Here is a 15,553-nt window from a genome sequence, read left to right on the forward strand (position 1 = left end):
GGACAAAGACGGTGTCTTTTATTAGTCCCTTGTGAATTGAATTAATATTTATGAGGCTCCTAGATAGTGGGAACACGAGATGCACTAACCAAAACCACTCCAGAAGGGAGTTGTTAGGTGATTCCAGGCTCCCCTCACACTAGAGCCCTACCATTAAACATTTGAGGCAATTTCAAGGGCCCAGACCAGTATCTTAAACTCATTAAGAAAGTTTATATTCCAGAGCAAAGAACCAGTTGGCTACCTTTTACAGTGGTTCTCAAACTGTGGTCCCCAGACTGGCAGCCACCACATTACCTGGTAACTTGTTAGAAATGCAACTCATTGGGCTCCACCTTAGACCTAATGAATTAAATTCTAAAGATGAAGCCCAGCAATCTGTTTTAACAAGCCCTCCACGTGGTTCTATGCACACTAAAGTTTGAGAACTATTAACCTATTACTCCACATGCTTTTCTACCCAAAAGCTTCCTCATGGGGGTGGGATAGGGTGGATTAAATTTTTAAGTGGCAAAAGCAAGATATACATGGCCCTAAAACAGGGGTGAAGTGGAAGGTACTTGAGAAAGGTCACTGCCAAATTTAAACAAAACTGCACAACACTCTGGATACACAGCATTAATTCCCCAGCTCTCACCAATCTGTCTGGAAAATATTGGGCCTTTCTGTCCAATCTGCCTGGAGACCTCTGGAATTTAAGCATTCCCTAAGAAGCCTGTCCTTACTCCTTTGCTCTATATTACTACCTCGGTGATCTCATCCCCACCCTTCCCTCTGCCTTAACTATCAGCTTGAGAGGTTATTTTCCAAACCTCCTATTTCCCGCCCACTTTCCTGAGCTATAGGCCCAAATATCCGATAGTCTATTCAGGTAGATACCACTAGATTTCCCACTTCATCCTTTCAATTTGTCCTTCTTTCTTGACATACAAGGCCCTCCAGGGCCAGAGACCCTTTCCTCATGCTGCCTCTGCCTAGAAAGCACTGCCCGCCTTTTAACAATTATGAATCTATTAAGACTCAATTCAAAGATCACCCATCTCCTTCCTGCCTCAAGAAGCTTTTCCTGACCTTCTTTTCTTTACCTTCCCTTGGGTAGACTCCCTTTTTTGCACACAAGAAAACCTTTTATAGATGTCTGCTGTGACACATTTAACAGTAGTCATGTGCTTCCCTGGTGGCCCAGTGGTTAAGAATCCGCCTGTCAATGCAGGGGACACGGGTTCGATCCCTGGTCCGGGAAGATCCCACATGCCACGTAACAACTAAGCCCGTGTGCCACAACTACTGAGCCTGCACTCTAGAGCCTGCAAGTCACAACTACTAAGCCCACGAGCCTAGAGCCCGTGCTCCGCAACAAGAGAAGCCACCGCAATGAGAAATCTGCGCACTGCAACGGAGTAGCCCCCACTCACCGCAACGAGAGAAAGCCTGCGCGCAGCAACAAAGACCCAACGCAGCCAAAAAAAAAAAAAAAAAAAAACCAGTAGTCACGCACATGAGTATTTAACTTGCCTGTATTCAACCACATGAACTTAGCAAAAACAAAACACCTCTGAAGGTCATCATATGCTCCAGAGTTCACATAAAATAGGAGACATTATGCTTCTCCTAATGTGAATATTCCACTGTGTTTAAACACACATACTGGACTTCCCTGGTGGTCCAGTGATTGAGACTGTGCTTCCAATGCAGGGGAGCGTGGGTTCAATCCCTGGTCAGGGAAGTTCTGCATGCCAAGCAGTGTGGCAGCAAAAAAAAAAATATATATATATATATATACATATAATTAAAATAAACACACATACGTTTTGTACAGACAGAGCAGTAATTTTGTCCCCAAAGGGACATTTGGCAATGTCTGGAAACGTTTTTGGTTGTCACAACTAGGGAGGAGGGTTTTACTAGTATCAATGGGGAGAGGCCACGGATGTTACTAAACATTCTACAATGCACTGGACATCCCCCTACAACAAAGAATTATTCAGCCTGAAATGTCAGTAGTACTGAGGTTAAGAAACTCTGAGTTAGACTAATCTTCCTAAATAACGGATTTGGTCATATAATTCCCTTGATTAAACTCCTCCACTAGCTTCCCACTGGAACCAGAATAAAATCCAAACTCCTAGCCATGGTCTATTAAGCCCCATATAATCTGGCTACTGCCTACCTCTCTGATCTCATCCCTCTTCACCTTCCTTCTCAAGCACCAAACTCTGGTCAAAATGGCCTTCTGTCTAAGCATACCAAGCTTGTGACCAAACACACCAGAGATTCCCAGGATCTTTACACTTGTTATTGCTCCTATTTGCAATGTTCTCTATTGCATGTTACATCTCAAATGTCATCCATCTCCGCAGAGAGGTATGTATTCCCTGAACATTGTAGCATTAGTAGCCCCACTGTCACTAACACCACTACCAGTTATACACACTAATTACCCTATTTAATTTTCTTTGTAGCACTTAAAAGCATATAAAATTCTGTATTTACTGTTTGTCATCTCCCCCTGCTGCCCTCGGAATGTACACTCCTTGAGAACAGGGATATCTCTAGAGTCTAGAAATAAAATGTTCAGTAAATACTTGGTTGACTACAACAGGGCCCCCCCAGACTCAAGCCAATTATTTCATCCAGTGATCAACTAAATAAACAGAGGTCTGTTTCCAATAGTGGAGGAAATAACTGGCTCTGATAGACTTGTTGAGATAAGGATATGTTGGAATCCACAATGGAGTGTTATCCTAAGGGAATTTCAATGTAGTTTTGAAAATACAGCTTTTTCACTTCATATGCTGACTTTAGAAAATGTAACTCATTATATTGCCCCTGCTTAACATCAGTCTTTTATTAAACTGTAAACACTCTAAGGGTAAAAGCCATTTGGAATCCTCAGCATTTAGCATGAAGCTAAGGCACTTTTATGTACTGTCACCACCACTCTAAGCTGGAAATTTTTGTGTCACCTGTTACTGTGTGGTTTCTGTCTCCTGATTAGACTCTGATAGATATATCACATTTCACCCAAAACAATCAGTAATTAAGCCCTATAGATTTTACTTTCACATTCTAGCTACAAAATATTATCTACCTGTTTACTTTCCTTGTTATAGCTAGACCTCTTCTTTTCCCTAACTACTACCATTGGCCACTTTAGCTGATACATGCATTACATCATCTGAACCACAAAAATGGCATTCTGACTGGTTTTTCCATTGTCGAACCATCTTGCTCAGTAAGTTCAATCTATTTATGTTACTGAATAATATTCAAAGTGGTATGTATTCAATAATAGCTACCATTTATTAAATACATACTATATGCTAGACACTGTTAAGCACTTAACAAATATTCTCATTTTTTACACTCTGATTTAAAAAACTGTTTTTCGTAACAGCTTTATTGAGATATAATTCACTGATGTAAAGTGTACAATTCAATGGTTTTTAATATATTCAGAGTTGTACCATCACCACAATTTTAGAACATTTATATCACCCCAAAAATAAAGCCCATACACTTTAGCCATCATCCCCAATATGCTCACCATCCTCATCTCTATGCTGCCACTCATCTACTTTCTGTCTCCATAGATTTGCCAACTCTAGACATTTTATATAAATGCACTCAGACAATATGTGGTCTTTTATGACTGGATTTTCACTTAACATGAACATGGATGAGCGTATTTTCAAAGTTCATCCATGTTGTAGCATGAATCAGTACTTCATTCTTTTCTATGGCCAAATATTTCATTATATGTATATGCCACATTTTGTTTATCTATTCACAAGTTGATGGACGCTTGGGTTATTTTTACCTTTTGGCTATTATGAATAATGCTGCTGTGAACATTTGTGCACAAATATTTTCATTTCTCATGAGTACACACCTAGGAGCAGAATAACTGGATCAAATGGTAACTTAATGTTTAACTTCTTGAGAAACTGCCAGACTGTTTTCCAAAATAGCTGCACCATTTTACATCCCTACTAGCAGTGTATGAGGGCTGCAATTTCTCTACATCCTCGTTAACACTTGTTATTATCTGTCTTTTTTATTGTTGTCATCCTAGCAAAAGAAGCACTTTCTTTCATTGTGGTTTTGATTTGTATTTCCAGATGACTAACGATGTTGAGCATCTTTTCATGTGCTGATTGATCATTTGTATATCTTCTTTGGAGAAACATCTGTTCAGATCATTTGCCCACTTTTAAATTGAGTTATTTGTCCTTTTATTATCGAGTTGTAAGAGTTCTATATATATATATTCTGGATGTAAGTGGAGAGGCTGAGGTCACAGCAAGTTGTAGAAATGAATATCTAGGGAATATCCTAATCCTGAGAGTGTGATAAGAGAAGGATGACAATAGACAGGGTGTGGTAGAATGGCAGACCCAAACAGAGAGCTGATGTTAATCACTCCTTTGGCAAGAGAGAAACCTCCAATCTTGAGATGTTCTGTGTAGACAAGTAACACTTGGCAGTGAATAGGAAATAAGATAAAACAAGTGACTTAAGAAGCCCCAAACTGAGTTTATTGTGGTATAGACCAGGCGATAACAAACTCCAGTGTATTCAAGTAACCCTGATACACCCTGGGATACCTAAAATACAACACAAGGGCAAAAAGCTGCTCTAAAATTAGAAGTCCCCAAGAGAAAATAGGAAAATGAGACATGTATCTCGAAAAAGCCAGGAAGTAGAACAGTGTGCCAATCCTCACAACCTCCCCCATGTTCCCAACCACTTCTCTGACTTCCTCATTTTTCCACTACTTCAAGTCATTAAGACTTCTGCATTTTTTAGCCCAAATTGCTGTATAAGAATAAAGTCTTTTTCAGAAGAATAAGGTGCCATTCTTCTCCTTGGTGCCATCCGGTTAAAGTCAAAACGTATAACTTTCTCATGAAGGAAACTCTTAGGAACTTAAGGCTCTACAAAGACTGATATAAGGGCCTTTTGCCACACACTAAATCTAGAATCCTGTCTCCACACACTAAATCTAGAATCCTGTCTCTAGAAGCTACATGTGGCTAACCTCTTGGAAATGAGTCACATCATACAGGATCTCCCATTCAGCTTAGAATCTACAAGGACAAGTGAATTAAGTTTACGATATAGTGGATTTGAAAGTTGGCAATAATCTGGCATCAGCAGGTAATTTCATCACAATCTCTGCATTTTCTAGACATCCAGTCAGGATCTGGCTCAGCTATTTATACCCTGCCATTTACTTTCTCTTCCAATTGCCTCTTATCCAGCTGGCAGGAGCTTCCAAGAAACATGATATAGTAGGCACTGCAGTATACTGGCTGCTTGTTGGGGTTGGAGTAGACCTGTTCAGGTTTGAGGGACGCAAAAGGATTAGCTCCACAGGCTGTGATGTGTGTATCCAGGTCCACCAGAATCTGCAAAGAGGCTGCCAACTCCTGCTGGCTATGGGAGACAGATAAGAAAAATTGCTCTGCTGATTATGAAAGAGATAGGAGAGGAACTGCTCATCAATCCCAAAAATTACCTAAGGCTGGACTAACGCAACAGCTATCCCTCCCTCCCAAATGTCTAGACTAACTACTCAATTAACTAGCATAGCACTTTGAAGGGATGAGAAAGCCAAGCATGGGAAGGAAGAAAATCCTCACCAGAAGGCAGAAGATGAGCAAGGGGGAGAGAAATGAGCTCATCTACATAGAGGTGTGAGTGAATTGGGGAGGTATCACAAATAGGAGGAGGTCAAAACCTGTAAACAGTAATCATTGTAGGGATCTCATAATCACGAAGTAGCAAGAGGGTGGGCAGCCAAGCCTCCATCAGGTCCGGGGAAGCATGGAAACCTATGGAACAAAAATGGAGATGGGAATAGAAAGGGGAGACGCTAAGGTAGACCCTAACCAACATACTTCTTTGACTGCATCCACCCCTCACCTTGCTCACCTCCAATGCTCATTTACCACCATCACCCGCCCCAGATTCTTTAATGGACAATTATGGACCCAGGTGTAGCACATATGGCTAATGATCAACCAAGGTCTTCATTATATTACGCTTAACCTGACCAAATGAATGGGGTTCCAAAGGTACAAGAGCCAGGATGGAAAACTCCCAGAGGACCGACCCTGTATTCCCCCAAACAAATGACTCTTACCTGGATGGAATGCCACCACCAAATCTGGATGGGCTATCTGCCCAGACTCTACCTGCTCCTCCCAGAAGTCATGTTAGAGGCCCCTATGGCTACTAGGCTGAACTGTGCCAGGTTCCAGGAGTGAAGGTGAAGCACTCTGTGAAAAGCCAGCAGCTACATCTACACCCACCATGATTACATGGAGGCCAAGGTGCCCAGGAAACACGTAGCCAAGTTCATCATAGTCCCAGGGTGAGTGAGGAATGTCTCTGCATGAGAAGCACCAACCACGTGCACTGTGCTTCCCCCGACCTTGCCAACATTAATCCCCAAGGCCCGAAGCCCAAAGCCCAGTGTCAAGGGCCGTGACAGGGCATCTGTCAGCAACCGCTTCAAAGAGCCCTGCAGGACATCTGGATCTGGCCTTGGCCATCCTACACTGGCCCACAGGGTGGTCATGGCCGGACTACCAAGCATAGCATCCAGAGTAGCCTCTAGCTGTAAACGTCACATAGAAAACCAGGTGTCCCAGCCCTGTGCGCCTTCAGTCAGCCAAGACCAAGGTCCTGAGGGAAGGACAAAACCACCTGCAGGAAAGAAGGAATAAGAAATGACCTAATCCTTCCCTGGCTTCAATATTCCCTCCATGTTCATTCTCCCAACCTGTCCCCAAGACTGCCCTGTCCCACTCAGTTCCTCATTTTTTCCTCAAAACAACATGCTTTCATATATTTCTCCAAGTACCATCAACTATGACCATTATGGCAAAATTCCCCAATACTGTCACTCCACCTGTGACCAGAGGCCATTCCATGAGACGGTCCACAGCTACAAGACGCAGCTCTTGACAAACCCTCCTGTGTGCTGGCCAGTCTGACCTCTGGCACTCTGGACCACAGTAATAGACACTTCTGCACCTGAGAGAATGAGGCCCAGAAACAGATGTTCCTATACCTCAAAGGTGAATGGGGGACTCCTGGGGAAGGGAACTGATATTCCTGCACCTGGGAAGAAAGATCACCGGGTGAGGAAAGTAGGGAGAGGAATGACAGCTGCTGCAGCAAATTTGGGGACTATGTTTGGCACAGGAGGCAGGAGGGAGTGGGAATGTAATTTTTCTCTTGGGTTACAGTGACACCTCAGCCTCTGTCTAGAACTAACTTTTTACATCCCTTACAGAAACAAAAAAACAGCAGGAGTTTGTGGCTGCCCTGTTATCACAGGCGTGGCTTGACCCCAACCTCCCCAGACAGATACGGTCTTACCACTTAAGTGCTCAAGAGAAGAGAGGTAGGGCTTCCCTGGTGGCGCAGTGGTTAAGAGTCCGCCTGCCGATGCAGGGGACACGGGTTCGTGCCCCGGTCCAGGAAGATCCCACATGCCGCGGAGCGGCTAGGCCCGCGAGCCATGGCCGCTGAGCCTGCGCGTCCGGAGCCTGTGCTCCGCAACGGGAGAGGCCGCAACAGTGAGAGGCCTGCGTACCGCAAAAAAAAAGAAAAAAAAAAAAAAAAAAAGAGGAGAGAGGTAGAAATGATTATACTCTGGTCTCTGTCTAACCTCCCCATAATACCAAAATAATCAGGAGCCTTATAAGCAACCCTTTTCTAATTTCTCTGTGGCCTAGATCACACAAAATGAGGAGCAAGCCTGAAGTTATTCTGAAAATTCTCAGACCTTTCCTCCTGCAATGAGGTCTTAGAATAGGATCATTCCGGATGTCTCCCCTATTAGCCCCCAACTAATCACCTCTTGCCGGAGGACCCTGGAGTTTGAAAGGCCACTAGGGAGTACTTTACAGTGAGCACAGAATCGGAATGTGTCCTCCATCTTCTGGAACATTTCTTGAAGGCATCGATATCCAAAGCCTGATACAGGAGTATCCCCATCTAGCACCAACCTGCAGAAACAGCATGAAGAAGGAGTGGCAATAGGAAAAACACGTCCAAAATTTCTCATGACTCTTACCTTGCCTCCTATATATTTGCACCTCTCCTACTCCCATTGTTTCTCTTTTAAGCAAATTATATTTCTTCTATAGTAATAAAACTGGCAAAAGTCAGGATGAGAAAATCCCTCATTGCAAATACCCCATATTCCCCAAGCTATACTCCCTCTCCACCTTATGAATCACTTCTACCAGTGACAATATATCACTCTTCCATAGAGCTAGTCACTCACTTGTATTCTTCATAGCTTTTCATGTTCAGCTTTGAAGGATCAGCTGGGATAGGCCAGGAACATTATTCTCCAAGGAGAAGAAGCCAAGTGTATCAATGCTAGGGCCAGGTTTTGAGAGGGTCAGAGGCACAGGCGTCACAACTGTGGGTGGGGTCACAACCACGGGAGCCACTGATGAGGGGAGTTTCTTGTGCCTTCGTCATCGGGACCGTGGAGCCATGGCCTGTCCAGTGATACCTGGGGACTATACGTAGAACAGATATGGAATGGAATTTTGTAAGTTGGACACATATGATGCTTTTTCGTATGTCTGACCTTTCACTTGTCATTCCAGTCTCTCAGGCCCAGGTAACAGTAAGATTTATTTCATATCTACAGATTATTGATCACCACAGGCAGTTGTGAAAAAGAGAAATAATTGTATGTGACTATAATTATACATATATGTATTATACATGAAGTTCTATATATAATATAGATGCCTAGAAAAGTCTGGCAGGGCTCATATAAAATTGATAACAGTGATTAACTCTGAGGAGGGGAAAAGGCACTACGATGGGAATTGGATCGATAAAAGGGAACTTTAGACTTGTTTGTAATGTGTGACTTTTTATACAAAGAATATATTCGTATACTATTCGTGTATTTTAAAACATCAACTTAGAGGAAAAAGCAACAAAAGTTTTGGTTGGGCTTCCCTGGTGGCGCAGTGGTTGAGAGTCCAACTGCCGATGCAGGGGACACGGATTCGTGCCCCGGTCTGGGAAGATCCCACATGCCGCGGAGCGGCTGGGCCCATGAGCCATGGCCGCTGAGCCTGCGCGTCCGGAGCCTGTGCTCCGCAATGGGAGAGGCCACAACAGTGAGAGGCCCGCGTACTGCAAAAAAAAAAAAAAAAAGTTTTGGTTGTCCGAAACTACCATCTAACTAGAGAAACAGTCAATCTAATCTAGTTGGGGAAGGAAAACATTCATTTTAAAAGACCTATCATCACATTTATAAGCAATAAACCAAAAAGCAGAAATCAAATGTAATACCAAATGAGCACTAGCACTACAATGCCAAGTTATGCACATTATTAGGAAAATTTTCTAAAACGGTGATCTCTGAAGTAGAACTAAACCCACACCCACTCACTACCTAGAGAGAACTCTTGTGGTGTCCTCCTTCCCTGGCCTGTCTTTTCCCATTCCTTCCACGAGGGCTGAGTAAACAAAAGGGACTATATTGGAAAAAATAAAACATAAATATTTATTGATAAACAGATAAAATCATTTGCAAAATACTATAACAGAAACAAATGTGAAAAAACATACTTAACATCTATATGTCTTAGACGTTAGATATAAACTATAATATAAGGCAGTGTATAAATCCTACAAGAAAAGTGAAACTAGAGCACTAATGGGAGATCAGAAGAAGAGAGTCTCTCAGTTGGTGAGCTACAGACAGACTTTATGAAGCAGTAGTTGGAACAGACCATGAAATATGGCAATACTGTGAATACACAAAGATAGGGAAACAGGAACTCTAAACACAAAGAAGAGTGTGACCATAACAAATGTAGATGGGAAAATTCTGGGAACTAAGGAACTAGAATGGTTTGAGCTGGATTATTAAGTCTAAAGACCTAAGTGTAAGAGATAAAACTATAAAGTCTTAGGGGCTTCCCTGCTGGCACAGTGGTTAAGAATCCACCTGCCAATGCAGGGGACACGGGCTCAATCCCTGCTCCGGGAAGCTCCCACATGCCGCGGAGCAACTAAGGCCGTGCACCACAACTACTGAGCCTGCACTCTAGTGCCCACGAGCCACAACTACTGAAGCCTGCGTGCAGCAACGAAGACCCAACACAGCCAAAAATAAATTAACTAATTAAAAAAAATTTTTTTAATGGTAACTTTCATGTTAAAAAAAAAACCACTATAAAGTCTTAGAAGAACACAGGGGAAAAGCTTCATGATACTGGATTTGCCAAGTTCTTGAATACGACACCAAAAGCACAAGCAATAAAAGAAAAAATAGATAAACTGGACTATATCAAAATTTTAAAACTTTTGTGCATCAAAGGACAAAGTGAAATGGCAACCCATAGAATGGGAGAAAATACTTGTAAATCATATATCTGATAAGAGATTAATATCCTGAATATGTAAAGAACACCTGAAACTCAACAAACAGCCCAATTACAAAATGGGCAAAAGACTTGAATAGACATTTCTCCAAAGAAAATATACAAATTTCCAAGAAGCACATGATACTCAACACGACTAATCAAAAGCAAATCAAAACCACGGACACCACTTTACTACCATTAGGACGGCTATCATCAAAAAACTAGAAAACAACAAGTATTGGTGAGGATGCAGAAAAACCGGAACCTTCCTGCACTGATGGTAGGAATGTAAAATGGTGCAGCTGCTGTGCAAAACAGTATGGCAGCTCTGCAAAAAGTTAAATAGAGAATTATCATATGACCCAGCAATTTCACTTTTAGGTATACACCCAAAATAACTGAAAACAGGTATGCAAACAAATGCTTATACACAAATGTCCATAGCAGCACTATTCACAGTAGCCAAAAGGTAGAAACAAACTAAAGGTTATCAAAAGATAAATGAATAAACAAATTGGGAGATATATATATACACATATATATACACATATATATGTGTGTGTATATATATATATGTATATATATATAAATTCAGCCATAAAAAGAAATGTACTGATACATGGTACAACGTGGATGAACCTCAAAAACATTATGCTAAGTTAAAGAAGCCAGACACAAAACGACACATTATATGATTCCATTTATATGAAATATCAAGAATAGGTAAATTCAGAGACAAAGCAGATCCGTGGTTGCCAAGGGCTGGGGGGACGGGGGAATGAGGAGTAACTGATTAATGGTTATAGGCTTTTTGGGGGGTGTGATGAAAATGTTTTAGAACTAGATAGAGGTAGTGGGTGCACAACAAAGTGAATGTACTCAATGTCATTTAATTGCCCACTTTAAAAGGATTAATTTTATGTTACGTGAATTTCACCTCAATTTAAAAAAGAAGAAAGGTATCTATAGAGATTTTGAAGCTAAAAAATTGTTTTATTCCCCAGATAAACTGCCTCCAGGGACAGGGAAATGAAGAGGATAATGGTGACAGTGGTTGTTTTTATTGTGAATGAGGTAAAAGTTCAAATCAAGAATTGTGTTTTGTTACAAAAATGGTCTAACATTTAATCCTTCTGAACTAGATCTGTTAGGAAAAAACTCCAGAATGATCATTCAGCTGAGATGTAGGTGGCAGAACAATCAAACAAAAACCCTCCCCAAATCATCCAGCTAATATCCATTATCTTACAACATGGCTCTTGCAAACCACGGTCCTCAGGTTAATGGAGGAACTAATTTGATTTTCCTTTGTAGTTTCTTTCTCCTCGTCCTTTCATTCCACCCCTATTCTCCCCCCTCATCCCACAGATGAACGGCCAGTTTCAGAGTCCACAAAACAGAGATAACTAAGTTCATCTGCGTATCATATCTTCTACATTCCCACCAATAAAGAAGAAATTAGACCTAAAGATAGTACATTATTTTAGGATTTAAGGGTTATCTCTCTTTCCTAAAGGGTAGATGGAATTGCCTTCAAACCTTTGGACACCATTTCCAAAAACTGACCTGGCTCTCCCCTCCACTTTTTTTTTTTTTTAATTTATTTATTTTTGGCTGCATTGGGTCTTTGTTGCTGCGCACAGGCTTTCTCTAGTTGCAGGGAGTGGGGGCTACTCTTCGTTGAGGTGCACAGGCCTCCCATTGCGGTGGCTTCTCTTGTTGCGGAGCACGGGCTCTAGGCATGCAGGCGTCAGTAGTTGTGGCTTGCGGGCACTACAGTGCAGCCTTAGTAGTTGTGACACACGGGCTTAGTTGCTCTGCATCATGTGGGATCTTCCCGAACCAGGGCTCAAACCTGTGTCTCCTGTATTGGCAGGTGGATTCTTAACCACTGTGCCACCAGGGAAGCCCTTTCCTCCACTTTTAATCACCAAACATTCTCATCACATTCCCAGAACCACTGCAATTCTAGAATAAGTACTCATATGCTGTATCTACCCAGCCCCCTCTGGCAAGACACCACCTTCTTAAACCTTGAAAGAATGGACTCATCTTTTCTTTACAGGTATGGAGGAAAAGTATCTTTGAGATAAATCAAGAGTCTTAAATTCCAGAAGTAATAATAAATATCTTCCTGATATTCAACCAAAGGCCTTTATTCTGTAATGGAAGCCAGTTAAGACCAGAAAGGTACTTATCCACCTTTCCAATGAGAGGTCTTCCTCCAATGGAAGATTAAGTCCACTGGAAGACTGGCTGAACTGGCTGGAAGTCAAGGGATCACACAGCTTGGGGAGGCATGAAGTTGGTGAAATCCCTGATGCCATATTTTCCTCTGTGTCTACAGTGGGTTCCTGACACAAATGGATAATTTTCTGGCAGGAAGGTAAGAAGGTGGGATTGAGGAGCCAGGTCTTTGCATTTGCATCTGTATATATCATCAGGCTCATGTCTGAGTTTGTGTACCCAGGCTCCCTAGTTCTAACTTTCCTGCAATGAGGCCTAGTATCCTCCTAGTTCGGGGGTGGGGAGTTGACCTGAGAGAAACAAAGGCAGTGACTTGGGGTCTAATTAGAGAGAGAACACCAACACCAAGGACTGGAGAGGAGAGGAGACATGAACTGGATGGCCTACAAAAACTCTTATCCTTCATCTCTAAATTCTCTAAAATATTAGCTAGCTTATCCCCACACCTAGGTCTCCCATATTCACCCCTCCTTACCACCAACAGCCTCAAATTTCACCTAAATCATAGTCATCTTCTCACCATCTCCAGACCAGTGAGGCCCATCTAATTTTCTCAAATTCACCAGCAAACAAAAAATGTCTTTAGGGAGTAGGGAAGAGAAGGGTGAGTGAAGCTCATCATTGGGGACCCTCAAAAGGGGTTAGGAAAGAGAAAAAGAAAAGGAGAAACACATTAGAAACATTGCTATTAGGACAACATTCAGCTGCTTTATCAGTGATTAACACTCCCTGGAGTGATAAATACTTTACTCAACTATAAACTAAGCAAGCAGAGGAGTTGATGGAAAAGTAACTTACCCTGCTAAGCCCTCAGCTTCCTTCCTTCTCTTTCTTCCAAGTGAAGTAAATGCTTGATCTCCTCAGATCTACGTTGTGGCTGATTTGCAGCTGTCCCTTCATATCACTTTCCTTTGCAAACTGCTGAAATGCTGAGTCTCTGTGATTAGGTATGCCCTGCCAACCAGACAGACAACACTGAATTCTCCCTAACGAGGCAAATAAGGACCTGGCGCCCTGCCCTTGGACTTCTCTCTTTCTGACCTTCCTTCTCTGCCAGGAAGGCTCAGAACTCTGTCAACACTCCCAAACTCACCAAAGGCCAGGCAGGCTGAGGAAAGATGAAGCTTACTGCTTCCTGGACCTCTCTTATTAAGGCAGCATTTCTGCTCCCAGTCCACAGCGTCAGGAAAAAGCCCTTGGGATTAGTTCAGAAGTCAGTATTTGATTGGAAAAGGTAAACACTAGCCCAGAGGAACAGGAACCCCTAGAGTTCTAGATGTCAATCTAGACACAGGATGAGTTCTCCCAAGGCCCAAGTCCTTTTTAACGTAACAAACACTGCTCAAACACAACTCAACAGTGACCAATGTAGGTTTAAGTACAAATATGATACCCAGAAAAGAATACAAATGGTCATTTAATGGTACAGAAAGAAATCAATTGGAGGGGAAACGTCCAGAATTAATTTGTAAAATTCAATTTCCCTGAAAGGAGAGCAAGACACTTTCTGAGTGAATGTCATCAGGGGCATTCCACCTGTTTATTTTAAAAGAGGAATAAAATTTTCTGGAATATTAAAGTAAGCAAGACCAAAAACACACACTATTTCTAGGAAGAGAAAATAGAAAAGAACTCAAACATCTCATTCCTTCCTGTAATGGATGCTGATCCAGGGAATTTAATTCCACATTTCTAGCTCCTTTTCACTTAGAGCTATCAAGCTCCAGAACCTATCAGAGTTGTTAGTGCAGTGGTCCTATATGACTCTACGACCTGACGCTGCTTATATGTGGCCCCAGCTATGTCACTTACCTGCCTCTGTGAACATCAGCAAATTGGGGAACAGAACCACTTGCAATAAGGTCCTGGACCGTGGCAAATAAATCTATGCATGAACAGACACAGAGAATGGATTCCAAAGGAACCCCAAACTGTAGAAAGCACAAACTACAAGCAGGGAAGGTGGAAGAAAAGTGTTAAGGATGCAAAAAAACATTACATAACATTATGTAGAATAGCTGTGGACAAAGGAAAATCAGTTGCAACAGGCAAAAATCCTGAATAAAATAGGGGTAATTCATTTTAAGCAAAGGTTTCAGGCCAATTTCAAATTTAACTGGCAGAAAATTGAAAGGTTTTGAGGTTTGTTAATGGCTGAACTGCAAAAGGTAAAAGAACTCAGATTGTCTTTTCTAACTCAGAAGTGTCATCTTTGAATATAAAGGGAGATGATATATAGAAAAAAATTGACATTGAATAGTTTACATTTCACCATCATTACTACTGTTCTGGTAGACATTTAAATTTACAATTTAGAAAGATCTGAACTTTTCACAATTTGCATTCATCATGAGTTACATTAAAAAAAAAAAAACCTTTAAAAGTACTTCTATGGTTTGTTGTGAAACTAGTTAGAAGACAGACTAGAAAGAGCCTCCTATTCAACAAGTACAAAGGGGGCTTCCCTGGTGGCGCAGTGGTGAAGAATCCTCCTGCCAATGCAGGGGACATAGGTTCAAGCCCTGGTCTGGGAAGATCCCACATGCTGCGGAGCAACTAAGCCTGTGAGCCACAGCTACTGAGCCTGTACTCTAGAGCCCGCGAGCCTAGAGCCCATGCTCTGCAAGAAGAGAAGCCACCGCAATGAGAAGCCCGCGCACCGCAACGAGAAGCCCCCGCTCTCTGCAACTAGAGAAAGCCCGGGCACAGCAACAAAGACCCAACTCAGCCAAAAAATAAATAAAATAAATTAAAAAAAAAAGTAGGAAGGGATCTATGAGGCACTGGGTGATTTTTACCACTCTTCATGTATACCACTTTTTCTGAGTTCCATTCCTTCCTCTTATTTTCTTCTTAATTTTTGCCATTAACCCTAATTCTTCTGA

General features: G+C 42.0%; 1 protein-coding gene across 1 annotated transcript; it reads right to left on the reverse strand.

Moving 5' to 3' along the window:
- Positions 1 to 2,941: 2,941 nt before the first annotated feature.
- MSS51 (MSS51 mitochondrial translational activator) lies at positions 2,942 to 15,204 on the reverse strand. The gene is given in 9 exon segments (XM_029200977.1): positions 2,942 to 5,439; positions 5,744 to 5,837; positions 6,149 to 6,376; positions 6,379 to 6,714; positions 6,920 to 7,056; positions 7,881 to 8,024; positions 8,306 to 8,339; positions 8,342 to 8,549; positions 13,467 to 15,204. Coding segments are annotated over 8 exon segments (1,377 nt in total). The 5' UTR covers positions 8,526 to 8,549; positions 13,467 to 15,204; the 3' UTR covers positions 2,942 to 5,219.
- Between the last annotated feature and the right edge of the window lie 349 nt (positions 15,205 to 15,553).

The sequence above is a fragment of the Monodon monoceros genome, unplaced genomic scaffold, assembly GCF_005190385.1.
Source record: "Monodon monoceros isolate NGI ecotype Baffin Bay Population unplaced genomic scaffold, NGI_Narwhal_1 Super_Scaffold_4, whole genome shotgun sequence".
In the NCBI taxonomy this organism is placed as follows: Eukaryota; Metazoa; Chordata; class Mammalia; order Artiodactyla; family Monodontidae; genus Monodon; species Monodon monoceros.